The 15,699-nt window shown below is 48.2% G+C and overlaps 1 protein-coding gene across 1 annotated transcript; it reads right to left on the reverse strand.

The window, feature by feature from the left end:
- Window positions 1-247: 247 nt before the first annotated feature.
- Window positions 248-5,620, reverse strand: Il24 (interleukin 24). The gene is given in 6 exon segments (NM_133311.1): window positions 248-708; window positions 1,539-1,613; window positions 2,029-2,187; window positions 2,805-2,867; window positions 3,579-3,772; window positions 5,413-5,620. Coding segments are annotated over 5 exon segments (552 nt in total). The 5' UTR covers window positions 3,750-3,772; window positions 5,413-5,620; the 3' UTR covers window positions 248-624.
- Window positions 5,621-15,699: the final 10,079 nt, after the last annotated feature.

Here is a 15,699-nt window from a genome sequence, read left to right on the forward strand (position 1 = left end):
GTCCCAGGGATCTCACAGTCCCACCTGTCCTCCAAGGGTACTGCGTGTCATGCATGCAGTACACAGACACACATGCAGCCAAAACACCCACACACATAAAGATAAGTAAAATCTCAAATCGGTGTCCTTCATTTCCAGCCCAGCACTCTCTCCCCTCGTGATTTTTGTGCACCAAAGTTTAGATTCATGTCCCATCATCATCCCAAGTAATTCAAGACAGGCAAAAAAGTAAAAAATAAAAAATCAATCCATTTTAAATATTTACTGAGCAACCATCTACTGCCCCCATGGTGAGCCAGCTCACAGGAAGTAAGGTGCAAACACGGGGCATGATGCTTTCATGGAACGTCCAGTCTCACAAATAAATACGGTTTCTACCGAAACAGTGACATTAGTTAAATAGGGCTGTAATAAATATGCAAATCCACGTTGTGGGTCAGTCGGAGCATCCAAAGGTGCTGTCCATGGCTGTCGTTTGGACTAAAGAGTGAGGTCTGAAGAAAAGCCTGAGCCAACGACAGGGGTCCATGGCCAAGGGTCTGAAGTGCCCTGAGGACAACAGGGATATGAACAATGCCTTGAAATGGCACGGAGAACAAAGGAGGAAGTTATCCGGATTGGCAATCAGAGCTGGTAGAAATTCTGCATCCAGGCCAGGAGAATGTCCACTTCCCCAAAGGCTTTCGCCAAAGCCACTTCTATGTCCAACTGCAGCAAATGGAGAGATGGGGGTCAGGTATGTTAACGACGAGAACGGTTTCCTTCCAACCTAGCTCGCCCAATGTAGACCTGACTCCAAATTCACTGAATCACCTGTGGAATGGCCTCTCATAAAGGGACCCATCCATCACTTGTACCTCAACCATGTGAATGTGTTTCCAGGGTGAGGACAAAGAGGCTACTGAGTAGTAGGGAAAGAGCTAGAGAAGGACATGGTACCTAGAACATAAGAAGATTGGATACGACCTAGGGAAGATGTGGTGTACTCCCTGAGCTGCTGTGTGCTCAAGTTCGCACTCTACCATGTATTTATAGACTGATATATCTGTTCCTCTGTCAAGTGCTCAAAATCGAGGATGTTTTCTTTGAGGGTAAGGGGACTAGAGTTGAAGTTTGGGTTTTCTTTGGTGGGTTAATTAAGAGAGATGCGATGTGATTTTCTGTGTCTTTTTTCATAAACGAGACCACTTGAACACTGAGGAAATGTTGCAGATCTGTGTGGAGGTGAGTTGTCAACCTTCCTTCTCAATGCTGACATCAGGGGCGTGTAAAAACGTTCTCTTAGGGAAATTCTTCCCTTGTGAAATCATCTTGTAAGGAAGTGGAATAGCCTTTCCACGTGAAAACTAACGGGGAAAAGGCCCACATTGACTTATGCAAAGCAGGTGCTTATTAATTATCCTACCAAGACAGGCAGGTCTGGGACAAGCCCAAAGGAGGCACATTCGGTTCTTCATTAGGTCTCTAGGGTACTCTCTGTGACAGTTCAAGCTAGTCTGCTGCTGTTGGGTAGGCAGACTCCCAGCTCTTGGCCTTACCTGTTTGAATGTTCTGTGGAACAGCAAAAAACGCCGGCGTGCACTGTCACTAATGGGAAGCATGGCATTGTCCTTCTGCTTACCAGAAAGAAAAAAAAAATATATATATATGTTAGGTCAGAGTGGGTTAGCCTCTCCTGCTCTTCCTGGTGATACAGGGGAGGGTTCTCAGATGCTGCAAGGACTGATCAGAATCCTATGCTCTCAAGCAAGCCAGAGCCAGCTTCCCAATATGTCAGGACTGTTATCTTTCCTCACTAAAGCCTCTACAGGTAGAAATGTCCCCATTTTATAAATGACAAAACTGAAGCCCAGAGAAGTTGGGTACCATGCAAGGGTTCCCTACCTGATCAGGGTAGACACAGACCTGAACCTATAAAATCTTTTCCCGTGACACCCAAGACTCTTTGTTGGGAAAAGAAGCCAGGACTAAATGGAGGACAGATTCTCAAACATGCCACTCCCCAGCCTCCACCCATGATCTACTCACACTAGGCTGCAGTTTGGACATGATGACTAAAAAGTTGTTGGCCAGAGTGGAGAATGACTTCAAGACCTTGAATTTGACTATTTTGCTGTGATAGTTTTTGAAAACAGTGTTCAAGTAGAACTTCAGCAGGCTGTGGGCAAGGTAACAGCTCTCGGCATCCTGGGGAAGAAGCAAAACCACTGAGGCTTTCGCTGATCCTGACCCTAAAGGGAAAAACCCATGTACCACCCAAGGCAAAATCAACACGACAGGGTCTCCTTGGAAACGATGGTGGTTCTGGGTAGATCTGAAGAGATGGCAAGGGGTCTTAAGGAGCAGCTTGTGATTCACGGCAGGAACCCAGACCCCAGAAAGAAGTTACCCACCCAAGGTAACTCAGCCAACAAGCCTGACTCCCAGGACTCCTGGCTCCCCACCCAGGTGATAATCCCTTTCTGCTCTACTCTATGGTCTCATTAACATGATGGATCCTGAAAAGCCTTTGAACTTTGACTTCGTGGTTGAGAGTCAGAAGACATTTTACTGGAAGGAGAAAGAGTAAGAAACCTGGTACCCTTGAACACAGCAAGCACTGCCTGGCTTTTTCTGCTCTTGAAACTTGGCAGCTGGAAGGGATCAGTCTGATCATGCTCACAGACTGTCTAGACAGATGGTAAGAAGATAGTGACACGAGAGAGAAAAGGATGAAGGTGAAAGGCAGGCTCACTTCACTAGATGTTCACTGGGTCTCTATAAGCAAAACGAAGGCAGGACCTATCCCCTTTCAGTCTGATTACCGAGACATTCTGCAGAACCTGTGGTTTCAACAGCCGGACACTTGTGAGCTCGTCCTGAGTTTTCTTTGGGAACAGAAAGAAAAGATGTCTCCAGGTTAGGAATCTTTATAGAAGCCAGTCTTACCAATATACTGTCCCCGATGTCAAACTCCATCCCATTAGTGAGACTACAGAGGCTGGAGGCACCAAAGGAGGACCCAAGAAGGGACATAATGAGCTAGATCCTGGGGAAAGGGTACCGATCCGGCCTGCAGAAAACTACTACACTTACCCATCCCAAAGGGGAACAGGGACCCTGGGATTCTTAGACCCTGACTACAGACCTAAGAAGAGACCTGTGCTTTCTTTGGTCATATGTGACACAAGGAAGTAAACTTTTCAGCTTTAAGAGCTACTAAGAGTAGGACTCATCTCCATAGTACACATGGGAAGTAGATGGAGCAGGGTAGCTGTACCTAGGAGCTGCCTCTTGCTCTTTGAGGACTCTTGAGAGCATTGCCTCTCGTCCTGGTCCAGAGCTCACCCAGGATGAAGCCAAGCCACTCCAGGGCTCCTTTCCTCCCTGGGGGCTCTGCTACCTTTACTAGAGATTGTCCATGGATGACAAGGCCTCAGTTTCCTCATGAGTAACATGGGGTTTATTGATCCTCCTGAACTCAAAGGGTTCTTATGTACGAAATTGATTAAACAAGCTGAAAAGGGATCCACAATCCTGAAAAAGTACCTTCCCTCTAACAGGGAGGCAGCATGAAAGGGTTCAGGGTAAGCACTCACCACAGTGTTCTTCACAGTCCAGAAGGCCTCCCACAGTTCTGGGAGAACCACCCCGGTCACTTGGCAAGGCCCAAATCGGAACTCTTGACCCTGAAGCTCTGGTACTTGGTTCAAAACGAGAAGGATTAGGCTCAGGCCGGGGAGAATCTGTTGTCTCAAGCTTGTCTGCATTGAAGAAAGGGCCCGTGCTCCTGCTGAAGAAAGGAAGGCCTTACCCTGAAGTCAGCCTCTGACTCGGAACTTCACGAACGCACACACACACACACACACACACACGAACGCACAAAATGCTCCAAGGGAGCACACAAATGAGATTCCCGAAGCGAGAGAAATGCTGTGGTTTGAATGTCTCCACCAAAACTCACATTTAGATTCACTTCCTCCGTCGGGGTATGTAGCGGTAGAACCTTTGAGAGGGGATTAGGTTACGATCTCTGCCCTCTTGAACAAACCCATGAACATGAGGACTGTAGGTTGGCAGGATAGCTTTGGAGTGGGTATTTTCGAAGGCCACTTCAGCTCAGCTTTTTCTGTGCCTTCCTGCCACATGATAGCAGGCACTCCACCTTGGGACTACCAACCTAAAGGACCACACAGATGTCATGCCTGACACTTGCCTACCTTTAGAACTGTGGGGCAAACATCTTTTCTTTATGTGCTACTTAGCGCCTGGTGTGTTCTGTTCGGACAACAGAAAAGGTACTTTGGACAAGTGAGACCCCAGGCAAGAATTTTACAAACCTCTCAGGGCGCTGTGGGGTGGAGCACGGGTGTCCTCCCGCCCTCCATCGAATAGCTGGTGCTGATGATAACCTCTTTGCCCTCCCCACCACCATATTCATCTCCCTCCACACGCCTGCACCTCCGTCCATCCCTCTCACACTTCTGACCACCAACAGAAATGAGAATAAGAGGCAGGAAGAAAAATTCAGCCATGAGCAGCATATCAAGAGGTTCCAGACTTGGGAGGAGGAAGGGCTCACTTCCACATCTGATTCCTGGGACCTGCCTTTGAGTCACCGGACCACTTTAAGCAGGTCTGTTTATCCTTCCAGGAGGCAAACAGACAAGGTTGCAGGGTTAACCAAGGCCCACAGGGAGAGGCACGGAAGGCGAGTCTGGGTCACACACTCGTCTCTTCCACCTCAGTTGGCAGACTCGCTCCTAACTCTAAGAATTGATCTTTCCAGTAAGTGAAGCCAGAAAGGAGAGTATGAGCTCCGTGTGAGTCACTTCAAGCAGCCGTCTCTGAAGTGCCAATGGGAAGGAGTTCGTGATGGGCCCTCAAGCAGAACAAGTCAGCACCCTGCCTGCCCTGCGACTACCACAGAGAATTGTTTTCCACACCGACCTCGCTTGGCGCGTCTTGTCTCTTTCCTCTGCACGCCTCCCTGCCCCTCTCCCCCAGTTTTCTCTACAACCACATAAGAGCCTTCTTATTCACACATTCTCCTCACACCTGAAGAAACTGTCTGACAACCCCAGAAGGACGGAGAGGGCAGAGAAACTGGCTTTGGAATGATTGCTAACCCTTGGGATAGGGAACAGGTACCCAAGACCAGAGTCCATTGTCAAAATTCTTCCCATTCTCTTCTGTCAAAATGTAGAGGCTTCTCTTGAAGTTCATCCCTGGATCTTACTATGCCCTGGTCTTCCTCCCACCAAACCCCTCATTTTTTTGGTGTTAAGAAAGTAAGCAACTTCTCATTTCATTTTTTCCTTATATCAATATTTAAAGGGCCGATATATGCCTCTACCCTTAAGACCCCCACCCCAATCAAGGCAACAGCCCTAATGCTTCAGGGCAAAGGCTATGGGAAGCCCCACCACTCACCTCAGGTCCTGAAGTGACGCTGGAGGCTGCTGTGTGAAGGTGGCTGGTTCTTCTTATTGCACGAAAAGTTGGGCAAGCTCCGTCAACATTCACTGGTAGGGGGTCTTCTGGTGGGTAGGAAGCGCCTGTCTCCACTGTGGAAATGATTTCAAAAGTAAAAAGAGTGTGCAGGTGAGGAAGGCTTGGAGAACCATATATAAGGGGTCTGACAGGGAGGGGCAGAGGAGAGGAATGTGCAGGAAGGGAAATTGGTCATGCTTCCCAGGAGAATTACTTCATCACCTAGTCACCCTTTGCTCTTAGACGAGGTGTGGGGTAGAAATTAGCCCCTTGGGTGAGATGAGACCTGGCTTCTCTGAACTGCAGTTCCTATATCTACAAAACTGTATTTTAAAGGATCTGAACACCATGCCTAGTGGTACATGCCTGCCATCCCAGCACTTGGGAGGTAAAGGCAGGAGGATCAGAGGTTCACAGTCACTGGTGGCTAGTGAACTCACGACCTATCTGAATTACAGCTCCTGTCTTTAAAAAAAAAAAGTCTGGCCTACTTTTCCTAGAAGATAAAAAGGTATAAAAAGCAATACAGAAGTACTTTGTATATTCTCTACACAAGTAAACATACCATTACTATGCAAAATATACTACTCTGTTATACTGTAGACTGTCAAAATTATTCAGTAATTATGCTCTATTTGTAATGAGGCATTAGCCCAGAGACTAAGGCTAGCCCATAAATATCTTCCTTTGATCCTCAGGGCCAGGAATTTTAGGGAGTTTCTGACTTGCAGCCACCTACAGTCTCTGGGGTTACAATCACCCCAAGTAGATCTCTCCTTAAACACTAGGAAGAAATAATGTATGCATGGACAGGCCTACAGTTATGGGGGATCCCGGTTCCCTGGTAAGCTAGTCTAGGCCTGAAGCACCTATACAGGTGAGAGACCTGACCTTATCTCCAGCTAGCAGGATGGACAAAGACAAAGACCCACCAAGAACCCAGGTGTGCAGAATGCTTGCCTTTAAAACACACAAGGAGCAGGAGAAAGCATGGCCAGCCCGGTCACAGAAACCCAGGATATCCCAGCCCCTCGAATGGACAATGCTCCTGAGAGCAGTAGACTGAGGGGGCCAGTGGGTGGGGTAGGGGTAGCTTCATTTAGCACTTCCTGTAACTATTCGCCCATGTCCTGGAAGAACACAGTGGATTCCGAAGTCTAAGGTTAGCAATCTACAAGCTGAGGCCGGATCCAACAGGTAGCAAGCTGTTAATACTGCCACGAACAACCTATGTCTTAAAAGTAGCTTTGCTTAGCTTTTTTTTTTTTTTTTTTTTTTTTTTTTTGGTAAGAAATAGCAAGACAAACCAGGGGAAAAAAATATTTTTCAACAGTTGAAGAAAAGACAGGTGAAGTTCATATTTCAAATGTGAGTCAGTAGGACACAGCGACACATGGCCCGGCTGCTTTGATACTACAGCAGAGGTTAAATAGCAGCCAGTGAGACAGCCCAGAAAGCCTAAAGCATTCTCTCTGTGGCACTTCTGAGAAGGTTTTTGCTGCACCATGCTAGAAATTACCCTCTGACACAGTCTAAGTATGCTTAGCCCTGGGTTCAGGCAAAAGACACGGGGAGCAAAGAAACACGAGAGGTGGGATAATGTCACCCAGCTCCTAGAAGGGACAGGACACGGCACAGGCTGTCGTCGGCAGAGCCGGGGGGAGGGGGATTACTCTGCTGTGACGGCACCATCCTTTTCTTCATGACCAGTCTGCCTCCTGTCAAAATAATCTGAGATATGTTGTGATAAAACACACACACACACACACACACACACACACACACACACACAGCCCAGAAGTTAAAGCTAGGCAGTAATTTCCTTTCCTTCCATCCCAACGTCATTCTGAAAATCCAATTTAGAGGAAGAAGCCAGGTCAAGAGATGGGCAGTAGGGGCTGGAGAGAGGGCTCAGTGGTTAAGAGCACGGACTGTTCTTCCAGAGGTCCAGAGTTCAAGTCCCAGCAACCACATGGTGGCTCACAACCATTTACAAGGGGAATCTATCTGATGCGCTCTTCTGGTGTGGTGATGACAGCTACGGTGTACTGACAGAGAGAGAGAGAGAGAGAGAGAGAGAGAGAGAGAGAGAGAGAGGGAGGGAGGGAGGGAGGGAGGGAGAGAGAGAGAGAGAGAGAGCAGGCAATAGACAAAGAGGAGGTAGAGGATCTAGACAGCCAGGGCAGGAAGCCAAGGGGCAAGGGAGCCCCAGGCCAGCTGCAGCTCTGACCATCTTCATGATGGACTGGGAGAGCTAGCTGATAGACCAGGCTGGTTCTTAGGCAGACTGGGACAGTGGCAAAAGGCTCCAGGATACTGGTATGGCTCTGTATGGGGGAGGAAGAACATGATTCTGATGGTGAGTCTCAGGTGAAGCTGCCATCCCACTGTTTCCTAAGAAGGGAGATGAGAAGAGAAGACAGAGAGCCTAGCCCCAAACCCCCAAACCCCTTGGTCGATTCTGACTCTAGGCTCCAGCGGCAGTAGTCCCGCCTTTCTTGTGTGAGCTGCTCAGGTCCTCCTTCAGCTTTGTCCCCGTCTTCATGGCAGAGTTCCCGGGGAGCTCTGGAGACAGAGTAGGGCACAGTCTTGCCCCAGAGTGTGATCCACGAGCAAGCACCAACACTGTTGATTCAACTGCTCAGTGCCAAGACTTTCCCGAAGCCACTGAGTCAGAGCACTCATTCGAAGAGATACCTATAGTGGTTTTCGTTACATTTTGAGAGGTGAGTACAGAAAGCATCAGAAGAACTTGTCCCAGTGTCTTCCGTGTGGAAACCATTTACTCTTCCGTGTGGTAACCATTTAGGGTCACGTTAAGGGAGAAAGAACTAAAGCTGGACTCTCAGCGGCCGATTTTGTTGTAGATTGATGGCAAGGTGATACATGATTGGACAGTAGAGAGTGGGGCAGGGACAAAGCTTTTGTAAGGTTGGAGAGAGGAGGAAGGGAGGAGAGGAAGAAGGAGTCTACGGAGGAGGGCGGTTCAGATCTAGGTCAACTAGACGGAGTTTTATCTTGTCTAGATGGGCAGTTTATATCCCTATCAACCTGCGGTGAACTTATTGTGTGGATGAACTGTGGATTAAGAATTTAACATGTAAATCTAATTGCTAAATGACAAGTTTCTGGAACTTTGACTTACCAGGCTAAAGAGGACAATGTGTGAAAGAAATGGCTGAGAGGCAGTAGGATCATGTGGATCTGGTTCTGTTGCCTGTGCGGAGTGAGAACACACAAGGGCTCGAAGAATGAGGTGTGTGTGTGTGTGCGCGCGCGTGCCAGGCGTGGTAACTACCACCAAGGGGACCTCGAGGAGAGGGTGGCTAAAAGGGAGACAGCGTGGGCAGCTTTCAGACTGCGTGGCAGAGTAACAGCCAGAGCAAGCAGATCTGGCTTTCAGGAACTGATAGAAAATGTTCCTTTTTGATGTTTACCGCAACATTTTGTCATCAGGGTTCTGTGGACAATGTTTGGGAGCATTTTGGGTTGTCCTAACTAGTGGGTACTGCTGACCTGTAGTGGGGTGGGCAGGCTGGGAGTGCAGTTGCGCCGCTGCAGTGCACCGGTTCTGCCCTCTCCAGAGAGAACGATGCCACCAAAAACATCACTAGTGCTGTCCCGTGGAGCTCCGTCGAGGCCGAGGCCATAGAAAGTAAGAACATTAGATAAGAAGTCTATTCCCATTTCATTCCTCCCCCAAGTTCCTCTAAACCAACAACGAAAGAGAAAAGGTCTCAGCCACTGTGGATTTGAGTCCCTTCCTTCTCTAAGAAGCAATCAAAGCTTGATAAATGCAAGTTTCACCGGTTCCCAGTTCCCAGCCGGTGAAAATAAAAACTAGCCTGCAGGAGAGAAGCAATGAGCATGGTAATTAGGATTTCTTGAAAGTCAAAAGAAAGGGGAAAGTTACATCATCTCTTTTCTTCCAATGAACTGAGCTTAATCTTTAAGACAGATGTTAATCTCTCCACTGACAGGAAAAGTCGTGTGGTAATAGATGTGGGAGACCCAGGCATTTTGTGAATCCTTTGCCCTGTCTCTGCAAAGGGCAAGAGGACAAGTCTTCTGGACTCTTGTTCAACCTCTCCTCTGCTCTCCTCTCCTCTCTCTTCCCCTTCCCTCCCATACCCTACCCTACTCTCTTCTCCCCTCCCCTCTTCTGTCCTCCTCTCTCCTCCCCTCCCCTCCCCTCCCCCCTTCCCCTCTCCTCTTCTGCTCTCCTCTCTTTCTAAATAGAGTTTCACTAAGTTCCCCAGACTGGCCTTAAACTCTGAAGGTTTCTACATCAGGCTCCCAAATGCTAGAAACACTGTGATAACAGTTGTATGATGTGCTGAGAAAAGGCCAATCTGCAGGGGCAGAGAACAGCTGCCCAGGCTGGGGAGTAGGACAGACTGGGTATAGGGAATGTAAGGGAATGCTAAGGAGCACACGGCTTGCTTATGTCCTAAAGTTAGAGCATGGTGACATTGTACAACTCTAAGTACATTTTAAAGCAATCAAAGCCTATATAGTGACAGGTGACCACAGGGGTCGCCCCCAAGGTTGCTTTTTCTAAAGAATAGGGAAGGAGGGAAGGGGGGGATAGAGGGATAGAGGGAAGGAGGAGGGGAATGAGGGAGAAAGAGGGAGGGGGAAGGAGGGAAGGATAGAGGGAGGGAGGGATAGAGGAAGAGAGGAAGGGAAGAAAGGATAGAGAGGGAGGGAAGGGAGGACGAGGGAGGGGAGAGGAAGAAGAGGGAAGGGAGAGAGGGAAAGAAAGGGGAGGGAGTGGGAGGGGAAAGGGAGAGAGAGGGGGAAGGGAGGGAGGGAGAAAGTGTCAATGGAAAAAATATATCTCATTCTCATAATCACTAGGATGTGTGAAAAAAATGCCACCTTTTCCCTTTGTGTCCCATCCATTCTCCCCACCTACAAGTTACTCTTTAGATTCCCAGAAAGCACTGGTTCCCTTCTCTTAAGCTCCTATGGACAACAACTGTTTGTTTGCGTATCATCAATGCCATCCTTCAAGCCCCAAGTTTTATCCACCTCGGAAGTCCCTCCCGGTCGTAACGGGAGTTTAGTCAGCACTGTTGGATGAGGGAATGTCATACGACTGATTTGACATCATCACTCCTCTGGCACATACCTCTCAAAACTCCTGGAATCTCTGAAGCGACAATTGTCTTGAGTATGATACTGAGAAAGGCCTCGGGATGGGGTCTGCTTATGCAGGTACCTCTAGGGAGGAAGAGAGGTTGACAATTTTGCTCCTCACTGAGGGCCCATGACTCAATCCTTCTGAGGGACGTGGAATTAGACACACTCCCCGGTAGGCAGACAGATAGGGAGAGAGGTCATGATGAGATAATAAAGGTGGCAAACTTCCAAGATGGCTGGCTTCTTCTTCACTCCCCTGACTTGAGACTAAAGCCTGGCAGCTTAAAACAAAGGCCTTGTGGGCTTTTCTTCTACCAATGGTCCCCGGCTGATCGACTGACTCAGCAAGTTCAAGGCTGGATCAGGACATGTTGACACAACAGTCAGGAGCCGATCAGCCAGCCTATCTTTTTCTAAAGAATAGGGAGGGAGGGAAGGGAGGGAGAGAGGGATAGAGGGAAGGAGGGGGAAGAAGGGAGAGAGAGAGAGGGAAAGTAGTGAGGGATAGAGGGAGGGAGAGAGGGATAGAGGGAGGATTGACCAACCCTAAGTTAGGAGAGGAAGAACCTTCAGAGACTTTAAAACCCAGCCCTGGAGAAGAGACTGGGTTTTTTACTTCCCATCCTGGTTTGCTTAGCAGCAGGTTTTTGCTGTAGGTGCCAACTGTGCCTGTGTTTCTTCTCCCCCAATAAACACCTTCCCTCAACTGCTGGATCCGTTTGCTCCCTTTGCTGTGTGTGTGAGACTTTTCCCTGCTGCTACACGCCTTTAATTCTTGAGCTGGCAGAGAAAACAAATCCACTGAAGACCCCAGATGGCAACACTTTGTGCTATGCAATGAAGCTTCCATAAAAGCCTCAAAGGGAAGGGCTCTCAGAATTTCCTGGGGGTGATGACCCAGGGACCCCTGAAGTCAGTGTGCTCAGACAACTCACGGAGGCTCTGAGCACCCTCCCATGTGCCTCCTTCCTGTGTAGCTCTTCCACTTGGCCGTCACAGAATTATGAACTGGTAATCTAGCAAATACGCTATTTTCCTGATGGCTATGAGTAATTTCAGAAAGAAAAAAAAAAAGAAGCAACAACAAAAAAACGAAAAAACAACGGGCCACCAATTTTTAGGTATTTGCTCAGAAGCAGAGCGCAGTAGTAGTCTAGATTTATAAATGGTAGCTGAAGTGAGGGTGAGCCCTCATCAGAGGGACCTAGCTTGGGATGGTTTCTATTCACTGTCTGCCCAAGAGGACCTCTAATCACCTAGGAGACAAGCCTCCAGGTACGCCTTCGAAGGCTGGGTTAACCTCTGAACACACCCGTGAGAGAGTATCTTGCTTGGGTTCATTTAGGTGGGGAGATCCCTGCTGAAAGAGATCAGCATCATTTCCTCAGCGTGGTTCCTGGACTGTGTAGAAAAGGAGACGACTGGGTGTGTGAGCATCCATTGCTTAGCTGTGTGCGAGCATTCGTTGCTCTCGGCTTGCTGTTTGTGGCTGGGATACGACCAGCTGCCTCAGGCTCCTGCCCTCCTGGTTTCTCCACTCTGGTGGACTGTTGTAACCTTTGAACTGCGAAACAAAATAAACTCCCTTTCCTCCAAGCTGCTTACTTTCCCAATCAGTGGAGGCTGTCCTTCTGTGCTGCTCCTGAGGTTGCAACATCTGGTTCAGAAAAAAAGGATCTTTTCATGCCTACTCTCGAACCTTACAGTAGAGCAGAGAGAGCCAGAAAACAATGGGGAGACGGTGGAGGTACTGAGGCAGTGGGGATGACCTGTTGGTGAGCTCCCAGGCAGCCTGGGTAACTTAGTGCAACTGTGTTTCAGACCTTAACTAAACCCGTATTTTAAGGGATACATTTTAAGGTTTCTTATCAATGGGAACATGTGAAATGTGTGAGAGACGTTGTCTTTGGTCCCACCTGTTTATCTATTTCTTCTTTTTAGATGGGCAGGAAAAACTATACATCATTGCACTGAAGTTCAGTGTGGCAGCAGGACTGTGAGACCAAGAAGATTCTAGAAATGTATGTCATTCCAGCTGGAGCAGTGCACACTTCCCCTGACCTCTCCTGTCCTGCTCTCACTGAGCTGGTATCCTACAGAATAGTAGCATTTCCTCATCCCCAGCCCTGAGTATTCAAAACAAGTCACCTCCCATGCTAGGACTGCCACTCGGATAAGAAAAGCAAGACACAATTTTGTTGTAATAAACTACTGAACAAGATCAGTGCTCGTTAGTGCAGCCTAAGTTGCCTTAAGCTAATGAGTGCAGAAGGAATGTCAGAGGGGAGAAGGCCTGAAACGCCTTTCGAGTATCTAAATGGATTTCCAAGTCTGCATTTAGCTTGCTGTGGGCAATGCAGCAGGCTGTTCAAACTACAGATCGGAGCTCTGTTGGAGGCCAGCCTGTATTTCTATGTGCTATTAACAGAGGTTGTAGTGAGATAGAGAGTCTCAACTCCTCCTTTAATGGTAAGCCCTGGTTTCTGCTGGGGAAACCACCCACCATGTGATAGCTCAAGATTGGGACTGGGGTGGAGGTTTGACTGAGAATGGTTCCCTTAGGCTCACACATTTAGATGCTTGGTCACTAGGGAGTGGGACTGTCTGATAGGATTAGAATTAAGAGGAGTAATCCTGGGCTGGAGAGATGGCTCAGTGGTTAAGAGCACCCGACTGCTCTTCCAGAGGTCGTGAGTTCAATTCCCAGCAACCACATGGTGGCTCACAACCATCTGTAAAGAGATCCGATGCCCTCTTCTGGTGTATCTGAAGACAGCTACAGTGTACTTATATTTAATAATAATAATAATAATAATAATAATAATAATAATAATAATAATAATAAAGGAGTGGTCCTCTTGAAGGAAGTGTGTCACAGTGTGTCTCTCTGTGTCCCTGTCTCTATGTCTGCCTATATCTCTCTGTCTTTCTCTGTGTGTCTCTCTCCATCTGTCTCTCTGTGTCTATGTCTGTGTATGTCTCTCTCTCTCTCTCTCTCTCTCTCTCTCCCCCTACGGAGAGGAGCTCTCAGTTACTGCTGCCGTGATGATAATGGACTAAGCTTCTGAAACTCTAAGCAATTCAGCAGCATGAGGTCACATAGCATGATGTTGAGTACCTTGGGGTCTAGCAATAGCCTATACAGTTCATTCCGAGTCACACTGTGAGTACAGCAGCCCCACATCATGTGACAGAAGAAAGACTTCGAAGAGACCCTTTGCTTGTGGTAAGAGTGAAATACGGGACCTATTTAAAGATGCTTTGGATGACAATAAAGGCTTGGCTCAGTCAACACACACACACTCACTCACACACACACATACACACACTCACACACATACACACACATACACACACATACACACACATACACACTCACACTCACACTCACACACACATACACACACATACACACATACACACACATACACATACACATACACACATACACACATACACACACACACACACACACACACACACACACACACACCTTAAAACAGACAAAGAAACCAGGCTAAGGCCTGACAGGTCTGTTCTTACCCCAGAAAAAGGAGCAACTAAAGATTGTCCCCAAAAGCCTCACACAGAGGCTCCAAGTGTAGCCTTCTACTGGGCCTTAGCAAATAACTTTTCCGTTTTCTTTTGGCTCCTTAGCATTTGCCCACAGCTAGAAGAAAAATAAACATTCAAAGAGCTGATGAGAAGCAGCCATGGACAGGGCTTTCTCTACGCAGCCTTCAACCCTGAGAGAAAGTCCCCTGAAGATGCCATCACCCATGAAAATGAAGGGGTGTTTTCCTCCACTGCCTATTTCCTGACTGGAAAATCAACTACCCCCTTGCCCCAGGCCCTAGAAATGGCTCCACAGCACACGCCTGGATATAGTTGGTTCATCTGCACCAGGGAATGTTTTCCTACAATAACTAAAATAACTTCTGTAGCCCGGGATTGAATTTGAATTGAGGGGCAGGAGAGCTGGGGTTAAGAGAAGCTGTAAGTCACTTCAGGGGATCCAAACCCTCTTTCAGCCTCCCCCAGAGAAACCTTGTCTCGAAAAACAAAACCAAGACTGATAGGTTATTTCTCTGCTGCTGGTAAAATGAGCCAATTCGGGGCAGATTAAATTATTTTAAAGGCAGGTTTATTGGGAAGCTGCTCTCAAGCGAGTTCACTTAGCCCCAAGGATTGAGGAAAGGGGGAGAGGTAGGGGAGGGAGAGAGAAAGAGAGAAGGGGGCATCCGCTCACAGAGAGAAAAGCGAGAGACTAAAATGTCTGGATTATATAGGGAAGGGGCTTTGGGGGAAAGGCAGCCCAGCAGCTTGACTGGAAAGTTCAAGGTTGGGGGCAGGATGTGCCAGGTAAGGAGTGAGGGATGCTGGGAGAACCTGAAGGCCAGGGCGGCTTTGGTATGTAAAATATGCACCTCAGTCACTTGTCCCAGGTCAGAAACTACATCCCAGCCTTTTGTTGATAATAATGAATTGTGTGATATCCTATGACTACTTTCTGCTGACATCGGGGTGCAGTTTTGTTTGGGGGTGAGGACAAAAAGCTGGAATGTTGGCCACTTCCAGGAAGAGCTGGTTGTTCCATTGCTGTCTGGGTTGTGGGACATCTGTGGTCAGGAGGGGGCAGGCACAGTCACCCCACTGCTGTGATGTCGATGGCTTTGGTGTGGGACACAGACCCAGGGCAGGATCAACCTTCAGCTGCCAGGCAAATCCGAGAGACCCTCCTGCGGAGGAGGAACTTGGGAGACTGACTGTGCTCTGTCCTAAGCAGCTCCAGGCAGGTCCGTTCCTGCCTGTCCACAGTTCAACTGGGCCTCAGCTGCAGACCAGGCAATGGAACTGGCTTTGTCAGTGGCTATCACACCACAGTCTGGGTCGAGTCCTTTTGTTGTTGTGTTGGAGACCTTTCGGGGTATCACTGGGGGATCTGGGAGTCTCTGTCACTTTAAACATCTCAAATTTAAGGTTTCGAATGCCATGTTCAGCAGGTCTCCCACAGGTACCTGGTCCCCTGCTCATGTCACATGTTGTTGCCCTTAAGAAAGATGGTGGTGAAGCGAGGATTCG

This window comes from Rattus norvegicus, chromosome 13 (genome assembly GCF_021556685.1).
Source record: "Rattus norvegicus strain SHRSP/BbbUtx chromosome 13, alternate assembly SHRSP_T2T, whole genome shotgun sequence".
In the NCBI taxonomy this organism is placed as follows: Eukaryota; Metazoa; Chordata; class Mammalia; order Rodentia; family Muridae; genus Rattus; species Rattus norvegicus.